The following is an 18,893-nucleotide window of genomic DNA, read 5'->3' as shown; positions in this document are numbered from 1 at the left end:
AGCTGGCCTCTAATTACTATTGCTTGTCTTCCACAAGCAATTACTACACTACTGCTACCTCACTCACTACAGAGGTTAGACTGAGCTGTGGGGTGGGTTGGGGACGTGTCTCAGCACTCTGTAGGGAAGGAGGCTGTTTGCCATAGGAAGATTTGCTCATTCAGCAACATAGTTCAAAAGAGTTATTAGCAAAGCAGTGTCCTACAGGAAGAAGAAAGTTGATTGTATAGTTAGACTGGTAAAAACCAGTCTTCTACTCCAGATTCTTCCTAATGATGCTGACAAATCTCTAGCACCAAGATTTGACAAGGGTGGGAAAGAGGGTAGGGAAGAAGGAAAATGAAAGAATGTGACCAGTCGTGTCAGATCTTCATCTTCACCCATTCCATACCTTTAGCCTGCCTTACTCACTATAAAAAAAAAAGTCAGAAATTAGGAAACATTCCACCATAACACTTGTTAACAATGGGGCTGGTTAAAGGCACCAGCATCAACCTGAGAATTCCAAGCTTCACTTTGAAAAGAAAATAGCTTTTCAGAAGGTATGCATACATTTTTTTACAGATTCAGGGAAAAAGGAAGTGTAGGAATGGAGATACTAACATCCTTCCATGCTAGTGACAACAAAAATACTGCAACAAACTCATTTAACATCTCTTTGAAGACTCAATATTTATCTCATGATATTAAAAATAAACATGTTCATTTTATTAAGCTACACTGCTCTTTGGCATAATCAAGGTAGTTTTATTTGCCAGATAATATTTGTGAAATCCAGTGTATTATGTCAACTTTGATATCTAAAATAACATTTTACAAAATACAAAAGTTTTCCCCAGAAAAATACTACAAAATCTAATTGTCTATGTGCATGTCTGTCAGTGTCTCTCACAACTTTGGAGTCCATTGCCTAATTTAAATCAGACTTGACTGTAGAGTCAGTCCCACAACTCCTTTGAGATTCAGTCCCCAAGCACAGGCTTCCACTTTCTCTGATTCTTTCATGCTCTGAAGGATAATTTTTCTCTCCATCCAAAAGGCTGAAAAAACAAGAGTTCTTGGCTATTTCTTCCTACCCATCCACAGACCAGCAGCAGATTCTTCCCCAGTCATCACCAACTAGGAGCTTGGAGGAATTTCTTGAGAAAGAAAGAGAAAAAACCCATGTTTAAGAACAAGACACAAATAGGATCAAGCTATTTCCTGTATGTGCAGCAATTAGGATGATGTAATATTCGAGTACTTTATCTTTAATATTAAATTTGAAGAACAGTGACATAGAATAGACAAAGACTGGTATTTCAAAGACTGAGCTTAGAATTGGGTCCAAACTTTTCTGGAGTTCAGTAAATTAGTTGTGAATGCTCTATCCAGATCAGAAGCTCTTACACTATGGGTGTTAAATAATCTGCTGCCCAGATTCAGAATTCTGAATTTTGTTAGCACATTATGTCATGGCTTCAGCCACTGAAATCTCTGTCACCAAAACTAATGAAACCAACCCTCTCCCCAAACTTTCCCACTTTCAATGCATATAACATCACATCATGTGCTCTAAAGGTGAGCATGCAGAATATAGGAACATTTTAGCCACTATCAAAATGCCAACACTTTTGGAGAAAAATGCAGGAACTGTTTTACAGTACAGGAAGGCAGGAACTGTTTTACACTGTGGCATCCTGGAGTAGGAGATAACAAATACTGCAGCCAGATGAAAGTGCAGGAGGGTGATCGAGTATACTAAAATACTGCTGGCTGTGCAAACTGAGGGGAGTTGAACAACAAAGTTGTCCTTTGGCCAAAAACTTCCTGCTTACATTTTAAGGAGACGGTATCTCCAGTAACTCCTAGGACAGGAGTCATTTCTGCGTTTCAGAGACGGTGTAGCAGCTGCTGAACTCTACAGTTATTCTGGCCAAAACCTGCTATTTCTCCTGGGTCGTCCCAAACCGAAGCAAGAGCAGGACCCCAATCCCCTGGCCCAGCCCAGCCCGGAGCCCCCGGCGCCCTCTGCCCGCAGCGCCCTGCCCGTACCTGGACACGGCGAGCGCCGTCACCGCCGGGCTCGTCCGACCCGCTCTGCCGGTCAGGGCAAGGCCGGGATTCAGTTCCCGACAGAGAACAAGATGTTTTCCACCCTTGTTACCTGTTGTGCGGTTTAAAAATAAATATTTAGAAAGTGTCTGGGGGGCAGCGAGGATGGGATTGTTATTATTTACGGTCAGCAAGTTGTTAAGTTGAGAACAAATATATTTAATCTTGGCCTGTGCTGTTGCAAAATAGGCCCATCCCAATTTAATTTGTGGCTATGATAGTTACATGTGCTGACGTGCGGCTGTATCAATTGTGTGCTAAATTGGATTTGTGTATTATTGCTTTCTAAATTGCGTGCCTAGTTCAGCAAAATTGTTCATCAGTTTTCACTGGCTCTATGCTTAATAAGATGCCCCACAATACCTTGCTGCCAGGATATAATACAGCCCATAATTGCCTAGTAAAAAGAAATTACATAAAGCCCTGGTATTATCAACTTATCCAAATCTGCTCATAACAGAACCAATAATTAAATGCTGTGAACATTTCACATACACACACATACATACACACACAGCTAACAACATAACTCAATCACAGTTACTTTGGTCTTTTTAATGACCATGTTTTGAATTAATTTTATTTTCTTTAGTGCACAGAAGATGTGGGAACATTTGGTCATTTAAAATAACTCTGAAGTCATTTGAGTAGGTTAAGGGAGTATGACACTGCTTTGATTACACTTCTCAACAACTTTATTTAAGAATGCTGTTCCTGTATGCACCTGAAAACATGCACCCCTATGTTCATGTGCAAACAGGTGTGTGTGTCTACACACCAACAGGTGACTGGGGTCTATGATGCCTTCTATGATCCTCCTTGAAAAAGGCACAAACAAGAGTGTTCTGCTGTGCTGCGATGGACAGCTTTTATGTCCTCATTTAGAAAACTATTTAGGATATACATCTTACAAATAGTTAAAATCTCAGTCTGTTCAAAGACATGTATGCAACTGTACCTGAGTAAACAGGACCTGGAAAGACCATGCAAAGTTACAGACAAGATCTCAGGAAATTCTTAAAACAAATTAGACTTTTCTAGATGTAAAAAGAATCCACAAAATTACTACAGAATACTACAGCCATTTTGGAAAGAATGTTAAATCTTTTGCTTTGACTTACAACAATCTTTGATTAGAGATGACAGTGAAACCAAATATGAAGATACCATAGCCAGACTATCTCACATCTGGTATTTGGATGTTCTTGCACCTTCCCTAAAAGCACCTGGCTCTAGCTACACTGAGATGTGACAGAAGGTTGGATAGGCATCTGGTTTGGCAGTTAAACATACAGAGGCATATTGAAAATATTTTCACATAGCAATCTAAGTAATGTTGATGCCAAGTTCCACAAACAGCACTTCTGAAGATCTCAGTGGTAATGCCCAATTACTGTATAATATCTTTTTTTTTCTTTTTGCAGATGTTACATCTATAGCTCTATATTTATGCAAATTGCATGCCTAAAATTGAAGTAATAGAGAATGTTTCTAATGAGGAGCACAGCAAATAAGTGGTGTAAATTATACATACTAACACCACAATTCCTTTCTCTTATAAAAAGCACTGGGAAAAGAAGAAAGCTGTGCTATTTAGGATGTGCCTTTAAAGCTTCCTGGCAGGTTTCAGCTCTTATATTTGTCAGAATAGAGAAGTGAGCTTGAGCTGTTTTTAGTACCAGTAGGCACTGTAGACCCATGGTCTTTTTAACCTCAGCTCTGTGAGAACTCCAGGGTTTCAACTTCAGCTTCACATAGCCTTGAATAAGCAGCTCTAACACTACTGCCTGCTTCTGGCCTCCGACCAATTTGAAGGACCTCTGACCACTTTTAAGGTGCCAAAGACAACAAATTTCCCTGTTCCAGCCCAGAGCAGGATCTGGTGCTGCCCACTCTGACATTATGCCAGGGTACTTCATTCCAGGCCATCAGCAGAAGTGCCACGGGAATGGGCTTCATAGGTTTATGCAGAGGAGTGGTCTACCAAGGTTGACAGAACCCATGACAGAGCCTATGAAGAAGCTTTCAGCTTCATCCAGGCAGGATGTCTCCATAAGATGGTTGACTCAGGTATGCTCTCTAAGGTAGGGCAATTGCTACTCACCCCTGCTGCTGCTGGTTACTGTAACACTGCACCCACACCATCTCCCCTTCACACCACTGGGCTCACAGACTCTCTTCTTCCTCACAGCCAAACAAGGTTTGCAGGACACAGTCACACTGCAGTTCACAGCCCACCCTGTGCTCATACCTGTGCTGCCTGGCTCTTCCATCGCTCCTCTCTGCGGTCTGACTCCAGCAGCTTGGTCTGGGGTATTGGTGTATTCAGCCTTCCACAGCTGTGCCAGTGAGGAGGTAAAAGTGGAAAAAGCATGGGTTATAATAATAATGAGAGAGAGATGCAGCTCCTGCTTCCCAGCAAAGGGTGGAAATTTGGCTTCTAACACCAGAACAAAATTTTGCAGTTGTGTCTCTCTGCCACTGCAGAGTGTCACATTGGAGAAATGCATGCAGTGAGCTGGTGGGGTTGTAAGGCTGAAGTGCTGCTTAGGATCCTAGTAACCCAGGAAGCTCTCCTACCAGACTGGAGGCAGAACCAGCAGTGAATTCCTACTCATGAGAAAGTATGACTTAATAAACTGAGCTGTAAACCAACTCTCAGAAACTGGACTTAAACATATTCCCGATGGGTGATAGAATTTTTCCTTTCAGAACCACACCAGAATGGAAAGTCTGTTTTTAAAAGTCTCCCTGAATGGTAAAGACTCCTCCATTCAAAGGAATAAAAGTTGTTAGAAAGCAAGTATTTAACCTTACTTTTCATTTTCTGCCCTATCCTGCCCTGTTAAAAAAGTGACATGGGTTTTTTAGTAGCTCTGTCCCTCGATTTAGAGTTCAAAACTTTGTCTCTGGTCTGCAATGAATTAGAATTCTCTCTTCCTTGCTCCCATCCACCTACCCTCACCACTCCATCTGTGCTTCCTGTGATGATGATGCTGTCCCAGTCCATCACTTCAGCAAAGCAGCAGCAAACAATACGGCAGGTGGGGCTGCAGGTAGTGTTGATGCTTGCAAGAAGATGGCCATTGACTGTCCACAGATATAGGTAAGATCCAGCACAAGAGATAATATCACCCTGTAACAAAGCAAAGAGGAAATGTCTCAAAATCATACACTCATCCTCCTCACAATCTTAAGTGATGATTAGAAACTACAGAGTTACTCTGACTTAAATTCTCACCACTGTTTTTCTTCTGGGCAGATGATACAAACCTGAGAAAGTAAAAAATGCTTTTTTTCCTCATGAAAAATTCTGACATTTTTACGTAACAGAAGCCCGAAACAATGGTCTCAGATGTAGCAAGATAATGCAGAAATAAAGGGTTTTCACATTTTAAATTAAAACATTTAATTAAATGTTCCCTTTCTATTTTCTGTTAAATCCAGGCTCTTAGTAAAAAAGCAGACTGACAGACTGACCTAGGTACTGTCAGAAGTAGGGACTGTGCACAGGCAATGCCTAGCATAGGTTCTGGGCTAGGACTAGTGCTCTTGAAAATTTTACAAATAAATTTTCTCTTAAACAAGGACATGGTGTTCACCTGCTTAGCTGTGAAGCCTTTGGTGATTTCACAATCCTCCTCTGCCCCTCGCAGGGAGCTCACTGTCATCGCATTTTTACACTGTGTTTTGCGTTTGACCAATGACCAGCTTTGCATTCAGTGACCTGCACTTCCGATGCAGAACACATCCTCTGCAACTGAATCTCTCCTCCCCTTTCCATGCAGTTGCAGTCTTATCAAGAGACTGAACGTAAGGAGCAAATTCACAGGTAATTTTTTAGGGGCAAGAAACACACAGAACCAAGAGCCAAAGCTACAATTGTAAATGTTCTTATCAAAAGTGCATTTTGATTGAGTTATTAATTGAAATTCTACCTAACCTTTCCACTCTTGATCCATACTAAGAATCAGCCAAATAGAACCCCATCAGCAAAGTCATCTGATGCTGGTAAAGGACAGTGTGCCCTTAAATTAGCAGCATGCATCTGGTTTGAGTCAACTAACACCTTGCTTCACCCCCGCCTCATTTGCGGCCAGGGCTCTTCACACTGCAGGGCAGAATTCTGCAGATAAAAAAGGATAGAATGTTCGAAACAGAGTTGCCAATAACTCAAGAGATTAAATTTCAGCTACCTCATCTGCATGAGAGTACATAATGTCCAAGCATTTGGTAATGATCTACCGTGCTTTTCAGGTCTAGACAAGGGATTTAAAACTAACTGAAATCATTAGTTAGTTCAAGCTTTTACAATCCTCCTTAGCTTATAAACTTCTTGGGACAGCCTTCTTATTTTGTGTCTACCTGACAACACCACTGTGAAGTTTGGATCTATAGATGGAGCTTCTAGATGCTCAAGCAAATACAAAACGCAACAACCACATAAGGCAGAGCTGTACAGGGTTCTTTTTCACAGGAAAGTATGTGGTTCAGAAATTTATTTCCTTCAAAACTTTGCTTTGAATAATTCTGAATTTTTCAGGAAAAAACTGTTGTTACCGAACATGTAATTTTGTGTCAGTCAGAATAATTTAGCAAAATGGAAACACTTTTTTTCTACCTTCACATTACAGTACATAACTATAGAGAGAAGAATTAAACACAAATACATTTCAGAAGTGTTCTGTTCTGCCTACATCAAAAGGAATTGTTCCATCCACACGAGACAGACCCCTTCATCTTTTTTTCCTTGAAGCTTCAATCATACTTTCCTAAGGTTTTTCCTTTTTAAAATGAGTATTTCTGTAGACTATTATCCAAACAGTTTAACCATTTGCTCTCCAAGGACTGCACTTGGATCGGTCACCAGACTGTTCATGGCAGAGACCATCTAATTTTTGGACAGTTCCAGAAGAGTAGATACCAGCTGAAAAGGCTAATGAACTGGCTGGTACATAGAAAGGAGAGGACTCCATCCCCTTGGGATCTCAAGCCCATGCTCTGTGCCAGCTCACCCACTCATTTCTGAAAGCTTGGCACTGCTTCAGCTGACTTGATAAGGGACCGCCAGGATATTCTGAGCTGGCCTGCTGAAGCCACTGGCTATTTTGCACTAACCAGGACCCCTAGGGCTGGGAGCTGAGCTGGCACTGAACAGAGCAGTTAATTCCCATTCTCAAATTGCTAGCCATCAGACTGCACGGTTAATAAAGCTCTGATATGAGATGACTGTTTTGGCAGAGACTAAGTAGAGAATATCTGCCTGGTTTCTTCCTGCTATGAACTCAATTTTGCCTTTCTACAACCTCCAGTACTGGATCCCACATTGAATTGTCTGAGCAGCTGGAACCCTGCTCTAGTGTATTAACAGAGACAGAAAATACAAATACTAAAGCAACATTTTTTGGAGGTAGAAGATTGGGAAAAAAAAATTTCAACTGGAATGTTTGCAGTAAAATCCAATACATAATATTTTTCTATCAATGCACATGCAGTTCTGGCCAGGCACAGGCTTCAACAGATTTATACCCACTGCTGTTAAGAGCTTCCTCTGCACCTGAGAGTAGAAGGGAAAGCAAAATACCAACATTGTCCCCACAAAGTGCAAGGCAGTTGTCAGCTGAAGCGACAGACTGCAGCCTAACATGTCTCAGCTAATGTGGTTCTGCTGCATGAATGTCAGGAGAAATTAATGAAACAAAAGGGGCAATAAGGTTATGGGTGAGCCAAGTCCAAGAGGTACTAGGGTAATACTTCATTCTCCATAAACTAAAAGTTGTTTAATCCTGCTATCTATCCATCCAAAGATGCTTCTACTTAGCTACTCAGTCTAAGATGTTGCTTTTAGTGCTCGCCTCTCATCATTAAGAACACTATTAGCAATCTCTGTAGAAGGAAAAAAAATCAATGTATCAGACTCTCAGGATGTTTTTATGTTGGGAAAAGCACCCATTAAATTATCATGAAATGTTCATGGATGCATCAGAAGAAAGAAGATAAATGAAGATCTTACTGTTGAGTTGTTGATGGCAACAGAACAGAGGCTTGCCTCGTGGGCAGGAAGTTGGTTTATGTACGTCAGCTGGTTCAGGTCCCAAATGATGCAGGTTCTGTCATCAGATCCACTCACAAAGATGCTGTAGGTTACAGATGCAGCAAGGCAGGTCACTGCCTGCGTGTGTCCATACAAAGCCTGGTGGGGAAAAACCAATCAATAAATCACAGCAGAGGGAGGCTGATTTACTAGGGAACCACAGTCTTACTGTCATTTGCTTAGTAAGAACAAGCAACCCAGTCATTCTTTGGAGAACTGAAGAGGGTAGGTATGAAGAGAAGATACCAAAAGATCTTACAGAGAACCATCCTTGTCCTCAACTCATAGTTAAACAAAGTTGAGGGTTCAAGAGATTTTATGACTTGCCCAAGTTGCACAGTGAATCAGAGCCCTTGGCCTACATTTCAGACTCTAAAACAGTACTTTGTGCTCAGCAACAAAAAATAATTTTTCATTCAGTCCATGCAGTTTTAACTAAAATTTATGCTTAGGAATTTCTCAATATTTACAAAACTATTTTTCAATATTTAGAAAAACTTCTTGAAATAAAACTTAGGATGTATTTCAGTGACCTTCTCAGTCTTATCTTTCTGTTTATCTGAACAAGTGCTAAAATATTTCTAATATTGGTTAAGAAGAGAAACAGCATTCGTGGAGAATTTTGGCTTTAAAGCCATATAGGAATTCCTTTTGCTTTCATCATTACACAACATTCTTTTTGTTGTTGTTGTTGTTGTTGTTTTACAGTTCCAGAGACTTAAGGAGTGCCCGGTTTAACTTTGCCTTATTTAAACAGTTTCTTAAAAAAAGACTATACACTTTAGGCAATTTAATAGCACAGAGAGAAGGCATGGATTGAAGTATGCTGCTGACAATTGTTTAAGGCAGCATTCTCGAGTGACAGCAGTGCATAACCACCTGCTGCATAACTACCAGTAACAGTAAAGCTGGCAGGGCAACACAGAAAAAGTCCTTCACAGCTTTCCTGAACAGCCTTTAAGGGCTCATTTTTTAGCTGCCTTACTTGAAAAAACCAGACCCACCAGTTTTAATGTTAGCTTAAGCAGTAAATGTGTATTCCCTGCTGGCTTTCTTTCCATGACATTAGGGTCTATCAGTTCAGTGTGAAGCAGGGGAGCTACATTTCCCATGAGATTTTTGTAGACACATCATATCCTCTTTTCCAGCATGAGACTGAACTTTTGCTGGCTAATGTGTGTTGCCTTTTGCCAAGGTCATCAGGTCATTATTCAAATGATAATCCATTGTGAAGAAGCTGAGCTGCAGCAGCCTATGTACTCCTGAAAAAGTGACCTGCAACTGCGAGGGATGAATTTCAGCTTGTGATTTATTCCATTCCCAAGAACTGTCAGCTAAAAATACTAGCAAAAAATTAGGTATCTAACAGTGGTTTTCAGAGGGCCAAAATGCTCTCACCTAAGCATGAAGTAACTTTGGACTGGTTATAGAATAGTCTCTTTACAAAGGGCTGGGTATAACCAAGTGCCTGTACTTGGGAACTGTGCAAGACTGCTGCAAAAAAGGCCGTGACAAGAAAGGTTCAAAACTTTCTTTCCTTCTTCCAAAGCATGAAAGAAAACATACCCACTGTGAAAGCATCCAAACTACCAAGTCAAGCCAAGCTAAGTTCCTGCACAAGTTTTTTTTAATAAAACCTTTTTTCTCTTTTTTTAGCCCATAAAGATCCTACCTGGCAGTGAAGCACTTGAAATACAAGCTGACTGTGAAAGGGAGGAATAGACCTGAACCCAATTATAATATCAACGTCAATCCACCAGTGTCTCAATGCATATTCAGGAAAAAAGTCACATGCTTTTGGCTCTCTACGATCTTCTCATTATCACTCTACAAAGACTGACAGGTTTTCCCTTATGGGAAATATTCTGCAGCATATTTGCAGAAGGAACTGTAAGGCCTATCTCCAAAGTATTTTAAAAAATATCAAAACACAAAAAGGAAGACCAGCTTCACTGCAGGAATGTTTAGTCCATGAAAATGTAAAACAAGTTTGACCATTCAAATTAAGTGGCCAACAGGGACACAAAATTCACAGCTATGCTTGACACCTTCCTGAGAGGTCTGTGAGGCAGACAGCACATCTTGCCCAGATCCTTATCCCAATCTAGTGTTTCACTTGGTCCAGAAATTCTGGGGACTGGATCCACTCTGCCCATGAACACTGAGGGAACTAGTAAATTGCATGGATCAATACTGAAGCTATTATGCTCAATCTTTTGTGTTCCATAAAACTGTGGAAGCAGATCTCACTAGAGAAGGAAAAAGCTACTTTTTCTGCTGAAATACAGTTTCCGTACTTTACTACATTTCAAACCAGAATGTGTTGGTCCCATGAGACGGCTGGTAAGTGAACAGCATCCACATCAGCTTTTCTTAAGCAAAACTAACTCTCTCAGGAAATTTTTTTGTTCAGCAGAAAAAGCAGCCCCCATGAAACAGTGAACTACATGAAAGCAGCAAGTAATTCACTGGAAGACATTTAGAATCATAGTTCAAGTTTACATCCATGTCAGACAGTCATTAAAAAAAAAAAAAAAAAAGCCTCTGCTAGCAAAATGAAAGAAAAAATACAGAATTTGTCACTGCATGATCTCATGCCACTTTGTGGATTTTGGGTAATACCAAATTAATCACAGTAGAACACATCAGCAAAGCTGGTTTTACAGTGCTACAGAGAAAGGCATTATATTGCAGATAAAAACCAGCCTCTTCAGTTGCCTGAAACTCAAACTGACCTCCTGACTAGTATTGTTTGGATATTGATGAAGATTACTGCTTATGTTTTTCTCTGCTGTTATTTCTTCCATTTCTATGTCCATGTCCTGATTTGGAGTGATAACTAGCTGCATTAAATGGTCATCAATGAAGATCTTATCTCATATTTCTGTTTTCTACAGCAGGAAACTGCTCTAAACAGTTTCCCTGCTCCCCACACAGTTTCTTTTGTGCTTCAACACACAAAAATTTCAAACAAATGAAAATCTAAATAGTTCTCTGTCATCCCATCACAGTGAAGTTTTCACATCATTTAATTGCAAACAAAATAAGTTTTGGCTTAGGGTATGGAAAGCACTGAAATATCATCTGAATATCCCTCCAGAAGAAATGAATAGAAAAGCTTCTAGCACTTGGAGACCTTGCTGATCAATGAACCCTTTGACAGTTTGCCTAAATAGCAGAGTTCTTTATGTTTCTTGATTTGTTTAGGGAAAAAGGGCCCCATGCTGCCTTTCAGATATGATAGTCATGTACTCTAGCTTTACTTGTGTGATAGTTTTAATCTAGGCCTTCCTTGGTGACCAGTTTGTAACCAAGGAAGTGACAATGTTCCCAGTACTCCATACGATTTTTACATAAACCAGGGTATAAATAAGAAGGGAGGAGGGGCCTTTGCTCTCTTCCCTTCCAGCGAGGTTCAGGAGCAGTGGGTCCTTGCGCTGGTCTCGCTTATCTGGAGCCTGAGGCCTGCAGCGATCGCTGGTCTGCCACGCGGGGGGGTTGGAGGGTGCTGGCCGTGTCTGGCGATCTTGCTTTTCTGAGGGACGTGGTGAGATTTGTTTCGCTAGTTCTTTATTTTGCTAGTTCTTAGGTTTGATTGTGTATACCTGTTCTGTGTCCCTTTTTGTCCTTTCCCTTTCCCTTCAGCAGTGTTTGGATTCCCTTTGCTGTGTACATAGCATCTTAATTGTATGTAACTGTAATATATGTAAAAATACATATTTTTATATAATTAGATTAATTTCAGGCTCTTCAATTTTATAGTTTTTCTCCTTTGCCCTAAGAAAAGAAGAGAGGGGGAAGGGGTCGTTACTGTGAGTTTGGGCATTTGGGAGGAGCCAGGTCCAAACCATCACCACTTGTAAAGCTGAGAACTCACCATAGGTGAACTACACCAACTTTGCATAAGAATCCACTTTTTAAAAATTAAATAGCATGTATACAGCTGGTTGATGACTATAGATGATCTTCAATCAACAGCTAAAAGGCTTTAGATAATGAAGACACAAACCACATCAATCTTATAGGTTGCACTCCTAATTCATGGAGTGATAGATAAATCTTTTGTGTTCTGAATTTGGGTTGAGAAAAAAATAATCAAGAACTTTGCCTGGCTGAGCCTTCATCTCCATCGGCTAAGTCTGCGGGATGTTGTGGAGATTCTGTCCATTGCTATAGCAGCCCAAAACAAATTCTAAGCACCTCCAGGTGATACTTGTTTTTGAAAATAAGCCAAGGGCTGGCTGCACTTCAAGAGAGGAGAACGTGCCTTACCTTCACTGTTTCTTTTATCATGATAAACTTTGGAAATGCTACCAAAGGGGAAAAACTCTGCCAAGTGCCATTCATAACTATGTGGTGTGGCCAGTCTCTTCGCGAACGAAGAACCGGGGAAGGTCTTTCCACCTTCCAGCCTGCGCATTGGATTTTTTAGGTGAGACACAGTGTGCGCGGAACTGAGCCCACCCTTTAATCCTGAGGTTCATGTGCCGGGGCCAAGCACGCTTGGACGGTGGCAGCGAGGTCCTCAGGACGTAGATGGATTGCCTTTACGGGCTAACGAGCTCCATCTGCCCGGGGAGGGGCCCCGACCGGGAATCGAACCCGGGTCTCTGCAGTGACAGTGCAGTGTGTTTTCCTCTACACCACCGGGGGCTCCCATTCATAACTATAAGCTGTTGGTATAAGGTGTATTATCAGCTCTTGCCCTGATAACAGGCTGTCACATGATACTGCTGACTATTTAGTTTTTTCTGCCTTCTTGATTCACCCAAAGGTGTTACTTCTGCCAGTCATCTGAGAGATAAAACCTAATCTTCTGGGTTTCATTAAGTTTCCATAGCAGAAGAGCCACAATACGTACCTGTCTCAGGTTTAGACACTTCACTTTGTCCTTGACCATGGAAAGTTCCCAGACACACACAACCGAGCTTGTTCCAGATGTGATTATGGTGCTCGCTGAAGGACACACAGCACAGAGGCACTTTCCCCAGTCTGCCATGCACTCAAATGTAGTCACATTCTGTAGAAGAAAGCATCTTTAAGTCAAATGCTTATCTGGTGATACCATACATTTATTAATAGCAAATGGCAGATTCAGTTTTCAAAACTGAGTCTCCATTTCTTCAAATCTAGGGAAAAAAAGATCATCTTAACCAGTCTCAGTGTAAGCACACAGCTGTGAACATATGGACATGCACAGGCTGTGGCTGCATGTGGCTGTGCAATCCTCCAGGGGCCAAACAGGAAGGCTGAACAAAGGTCAGTACCTTATGTGGCTTCTTGGGCCACACTTCCTACATAACTTCAGGAAAGCTCATTCTGCCACCACATACTAACAGAATGCAAACATTCAATGTAAATTTAAAAGTAAGGTCAGGCTATGACAGCCACTGCTAAGAGCCAGTGCCAGGCTCTGCAACCCTCCTCTGACTCAGACTGAAAAGTCAAAAGACAAAGCACTAAATTTCATTCTGTGCCAACAGCTGCATCAGCAGCACCCAAACCAGAATAAAGCAACGTCAGATGTATTACATATTGCTGCAATTACATCACAAACACACAAACATCCTCCTGCTTGCATTCTGCATTAGCTCTCTTCCACACAACTGGGACAACACTATGGTGCTAATGATTCTGGTGGAGCTTGATGGCACAGCTACAAAACCCCTACCACAGACAGAACAGACCTTTACCTACTTACAACAAGGACAAATATTTCTTATAGACTCATGTCCAGAGGCACTGCTGACTCAGAGAAAACTCAAGCTGGACTCCCAACCACTACTCACAATGATCAGTGTCACCCTAACTTTTGAAGAGACAAACCAAATAATTTATGCCTGCAGCAACCCTATAAGCACTGATTTTAATTGAAACCAATGGTGAGAACTCTCAATAATTGTATATAGGGAGCAGAAAGTAAAATACATCTCATGGTTTTTTCATTTCCGTTGACTGTGAGTAGGTTTGTAAAAACATAACGTTGCCACTTGCACAAATAATACCCAAGTCAGTACCTTGCTGAATTACATGTTATGCTTTTCTGGTACCCAAGCTAACTCAGAAGTCTTTGCATATCATAATATTGTCCCAAACACATCCAAAAATCAGTGTGTTCGTGGTAGAGAAGGAAATTGTATCTGTCAAGTGTGCTAACAAGCAGCATGATGATAAAGACTATTTATTTTTACCAGTAAAGAAGTAAGAGTATTAACTTTCTACAACAAAAGACATTACTATTTTAAATTAATGCACTGGACTATGCTTGGGGGCCAGACAGGAATTGACAGGTGGTTGTCTTAATTCCAGAAGAAATTTCTGCACAACTTTTCTAATGAGAGACCAGGAGACCTTCTGTTGTCCTTACAACCTATGAAATGGTGTTTCTCCTTCATTTTGATGGATAACACAATCACTGGATGGAAAACTTGAGATAATTTAGAAGAAAATGCCGCATTTTGAGCAGTGAAGAAGGACTTTTTTTTATCTTGGGATATCCAACTTGGGATTCCTCAAGAAACTCAACTGTGAGAAAGTCCTGTAAGCATCCTCTGAAATCAGCTTCCCAGCAGCCTCTGGAATGGGTGCCCAAATCAATCAGAAACGACAACATATCATTCATTTTTTGAATTCTTAGACTTTTTCTTATTTACCTTCTCAGATCCATAAGTGCCAAAGCAGCAGGTGAAGTCCTCAAATCCCCAGCAGAATGTTTTGCTCCAAATAGGAGGAATCAAAATTTTATTTTTTTCAACAGCCAGAATTCCTTTGTCTGTATGAACAATATGCCCAATAGCTCCCTTGGGATAGTCTGACAAGACAGAGAAAACATTTAATTATGTTGGTTTTAAGGTACTTATGCTAACTTGCCTCCTTGCACAGCTTGTGTGGTGAGGCTGGCAAGTCCCACATCTGCATCAGTCCCACAGACAGAAATCCACTCTAAAACTGAGATTCCAGACAGAATAGTGGAAACACTCCTCTCCAATGGACCACATAAATCCATGCAGAGGGAGTGACGTGTTTCACTGCTTTAACAGCAGTGTCATTAAGCTCTTTTTCACTGGCAGACTGCCTTATGCCATGCACTACAGAGGATGACAGGCATTGTCACCAACAGCCTCTGTAATACAGCTACGGGAGCCTAATGTCCACACAAAGATGTGTGATACAAAAAACACTGCTGTGGGATGAAAAAATAGACACACTGAAAGGTTCCAGGCTTCTTCATAGTAAGAAAAGTAGCAGACTAAGAAAAAGAAAAGATTTGAAGGTTGAGAAGTGGGGAAAGACAGACAGTACTTACTTTGCTGTTGAATATAAAATGAGGGAATGCACATGGAAGACAATGAGCTTTAGGTTTCAATTTAATATATACAGATTGTAGAAGACAGAAATTATTCTGGTGTATTATAAAAGGAAACAAATCTATGCTGAACTCTACAACAGAGTTGTTTTGAGTGTTTTCAATGCCTACTGTTAATACACACATGCACAAAAAACAATTGGCAGAAGGGGTTTCGATTGAATCAACTCATACAAAGCTATGTGACTACTTTTGTGCTCTTGAAAATCCAGACTCATCCTATCCAAGAATTATGTACTTATATGTTCAGAAAATGGAACACAGCCCCTGCAGCACCTTTTATAGTGACTGGAGAGAGCTTCAGATTTTGCAGGCTGCTCATAAAAGGAGGAAGAATTCCACCTGAGTGAAGGAGCATAGTTTCTCTTCCTGATGAGCTTTTCCCTTGGGCATTCCTGGATGGATGTGGTTTTGTGAAGAGCTAGAACAAAGGAATGGTATTGAAAAAAAAAAAATATCTCTATTTGCAAGATCACGCAGGAGAAACAGTAATTTAAATCCTTAATCACGGACTCCAGGACTACCATACATAAATCTCTTAATTAAAATAAAATCTCATCCTTATTACATTTTAATCAAACTACATCCCTTCCTCACAGAGACAGAAAGCTAATCCCAGCAATGCCAGATGAGAAATAAAAGTATAGGTGAGACTTTGAGCTGGATTTTGTTTGACTATCCCCATTCCCAGACTCGTGGTCACTCGTGTGACTGTAATGAAGGAGCAGAACCCAGAGCTGATGCTGCATCTCTGTGGCATACAATGGGAACAGCATGATTAGAAAGTTTGGGTGCATACTGGTATAGTACACAACCTGGAAAAGTCTATAGCCCATCTTCCAGCAGATTTAAATCAGAAGATGTTTCTGATTTAAGTTACTATCATTGCTTTCTTGTCAAATAATGTAAGATCAAAATAAATTATGCTCTCTAGTCTCATGATAAAGTGGTACCTGCTTTGGTATCTGTCCAAAGTTGCTGATAAATCCCAGGATAGTGCTTTTAATCAAGGGATCTTTAATGTTGTTGAGGTCTGTCTTGTCTCCATAGAAGTAAGGATGATAGGTGTTAACTGCCTCCACTGCAGCTGAGCCATGCTGCTTGTGGCCAAAAATAAGATCTATCCAGTGATGAAGGTGTGCACTGACATAGTCACTTTCCAGTGCCTGAAACAAAAAGAAAATTATTTAATTCACTAGACTGTATCCATTACAAATGCATTACTGTTTTCCAGTCCTTGTTGGAGACCTCTCTGCAACTGAATCTTCATACTTTCAGTTCCCCTGGTACCACCATTCTCAGCACATCCTCACAAAAGACCAAAGGAGACCAAAGTGGGTCCCTTCAGGAAATGAAGCGACAGAGTGCAGCATGTTTTGTCTGACAGACACCAAGAGCAATATCCTCAAAGACAACACAGGTAAGCTCCACTCTGCAAAGTGAAAGCGTTCCACAGATCTTTGCATATCCTCCAGTTTTCAGCACACATTGAAGCCTGTGCTATCATGTCTTCACAAACAGTGTTACTGACATGAGATGGTTTAAATAAGCAAAGCATTTGTTAGCTTTTGGTACCACTACTTTGCTCTACAGACAAACCACACGTGAATTTCTATTTGTAGAAAAATGCCTCAGCTGTGCGTCACACTGAATAGGAGAGATTTTTATTTCAGAAAACACATATAAAAATAGATTGGAAAGGGAGATGACTGGGAGAGAGGGGCTTTGAGTCCGAAGGATACAACAGGAAAGGCTGCATGTCATGAACCAGCAAAGAGAATATAGAGTTTGTAGTGAAATGCCAAAGGGTGATGTAAGTCAAGACAGGGAAGGGGTTATGCAACAGCTGCAATAGCAGAGCTGGGGTACATCAAGGCCCCTGTATGACAGAAGCTTCAAGACTGCCTCAGTTTGACCAACAAACATTTTGCTACCCTTCCAGGGCTTAAGCAGAGAATCACAGCACCATAATTCCTCATCCTGGAAAAATTCAGGGTCTAAACATTTTCCCCCCCTCAAAAAATGTTTGACTTTTATTAGGTTTGCCACCCACAGTGACTGACACGTGGATTAATGGGACCACCCAAATGTGGGCTGCCTAAAAAGCTCAATGGAATCATGGAGGAAAACCTGTGCTTGGAAGACCCAGACAGCAAGTTCATAAGCAGTAGACACAAGTTCAAGTTGAACCTTTGCCCACCACCAGGTTAGCAGGTCTTACTCATGAGGCTTCACTAAATGCTACTGCTCCTGCATCATCTGCCTCACCAAACTTTTGTGCATTCCCAAATAGTCTTGGCCAATGATTCAAGCAGCAGTGTTAAGCATTATTAAAAGTACTCTCCTAACTCCAAATCATTTGACTGTATAATACTCCCTGATGCTCAGTGAAAGGTCTCCCAAGCAGACCATCCCACCCAAAGCACAGCAGAAATAAACAAGCTAATGGGATCCAGAACAATGGCTCATTTCACAGAGCAGACAGCTAGCCCAGTCCAGCTGGTGTAAATGACCCTGCCCACAGCTATAATGATCACAGGGCAGCTCAGAGAACAAGCACAGTGTACAATCTGTCCCCTGCAAACAACAGGAAAACACTTATAAACAGACTCGGAACTTATCCTTATTAATAAAAACAGTTAGTCCATGAATTACAAACTGTAAATTTTTTTCTGGCATCGCTGCCAAAGCAAAACAAAGCAACCAACAGAGTTGCCACTGTGCAGCCTCTCAATATTTCACTGAGCACTATGACAAGCCCAGCCACGGAGGAAGACCTTGTGGTGTAGGGAGGAAGTAAATATATTTATTTAGTAGACTAGATTCCTAACTTACTAAACATGAAACAGGAAGCTACTCAGAGTTTTCTGTCAAGAACAATTCTTTGCTCTCATATTCTTTAAAGCAATATCCAGACCTTACAACAATGTCAACCTGGATCTGTTTAATGCACCAAACTTGTTGTGAAGCCTCCTAAAAATGGCATGGTACCAGTAAGTAGTACCTTCAGCACTATGGATGATTTCAGAGGAAACAGAAACCCTCACGGTTTCAGAATTCAAGATCTCTGACTCTTCACTCCTGGGTTAGACAAACTTTCCCAGGCAGGCTAACCAATTTCCCACAGCAAGATTTTTTGCATTCTCCTGTGTAATACCTAATATCAGCTGTGGTCGAAGAGAAGATATTGCATTGACTGTATGTGAAGTTCGATCAAGTCTGGCAAATTATTAAGAACACAAACATGATCATTCATTTGCTAAGCTGCTCCTATTTGAGATTGAATTAATCTGTTTATCAGCTGTGCCAATGTTATTAAACAGTGCAGCTCAGTGGAAG

General features: G+C 40.9%; 1 protein-coding gene across 1 annotated transcript in view; it reads right to left on the bottom strand.

The window, feature by feature from the left end:
• Window positions 1–731: 731 nt before the first annotated feature.
• WDFY4 (WDFY family member 4) overlaps window positions 732–18,893 on the bottom strand; it is a 124,101-nt gene continuing 105,939 nt past the window's right edge. Inside the window, exons 54-62 of the mRNA XM_027880471.1 lie at window positions 16,508–16,720; window positions 15,831–15,975; window positions 14,842–14,999; window positions 13,050–13,208; window positions 8,108–8,287; window positions 5,054–5,230; window positions 4,346–4,433; window positions 2,035–2,146; window positions 732–1,139 (exon numbers count right to left, since the gene is read on the bottom strand). Coding sequence (XP_027736272.1) covers window positions 1,073–1,139; window positions 2,035–2,146; window positions 4,346–4,433; window positions 5,054–5,230; window positions 8,108–8,287; window positions 13,050–13,208; window positions 14,842–14,999; window positions 15,831–15,975; window positions 16,508–16,720 — 1,299 coding nt within the window. The 3' untranslated portion in view covers window positions 732–1,072. The remainder of the gene's footprint in view (window positions 1,140–2,034; window positions 2,147–4,345; window positions 4,434–5,053; window positions 5,231–8,107; window positions 8,288–13,049; window positions 13,209–14,841; window positions 15,000–15,830; window positions 15,976–16,507; window positions 16,721–18,893) is intronic.

The sequence above is a fragment of the Empidonax traillii genome, unplaced genomic scaffold (genome assembly GCF_003031625.1).
Source record: "Empidonax traillii isolate 1590-97213 ecotype Southwest subspecies unplaced genomic scaffold, ASM303162v1 scaffold70:size1330859, whole genome shotgun sequence".
Classification (NCBI taxonomy): Eukaryota; Metazoa; Chordata; class Aves; order Passeriformes; family Tyrannidae; genus Empidonax; species Empidonax traillii.
Note: the sequence above shows the minus strand (reverse complement) of the source record. Positions and strands in the feature narration are given on the sequence as shown.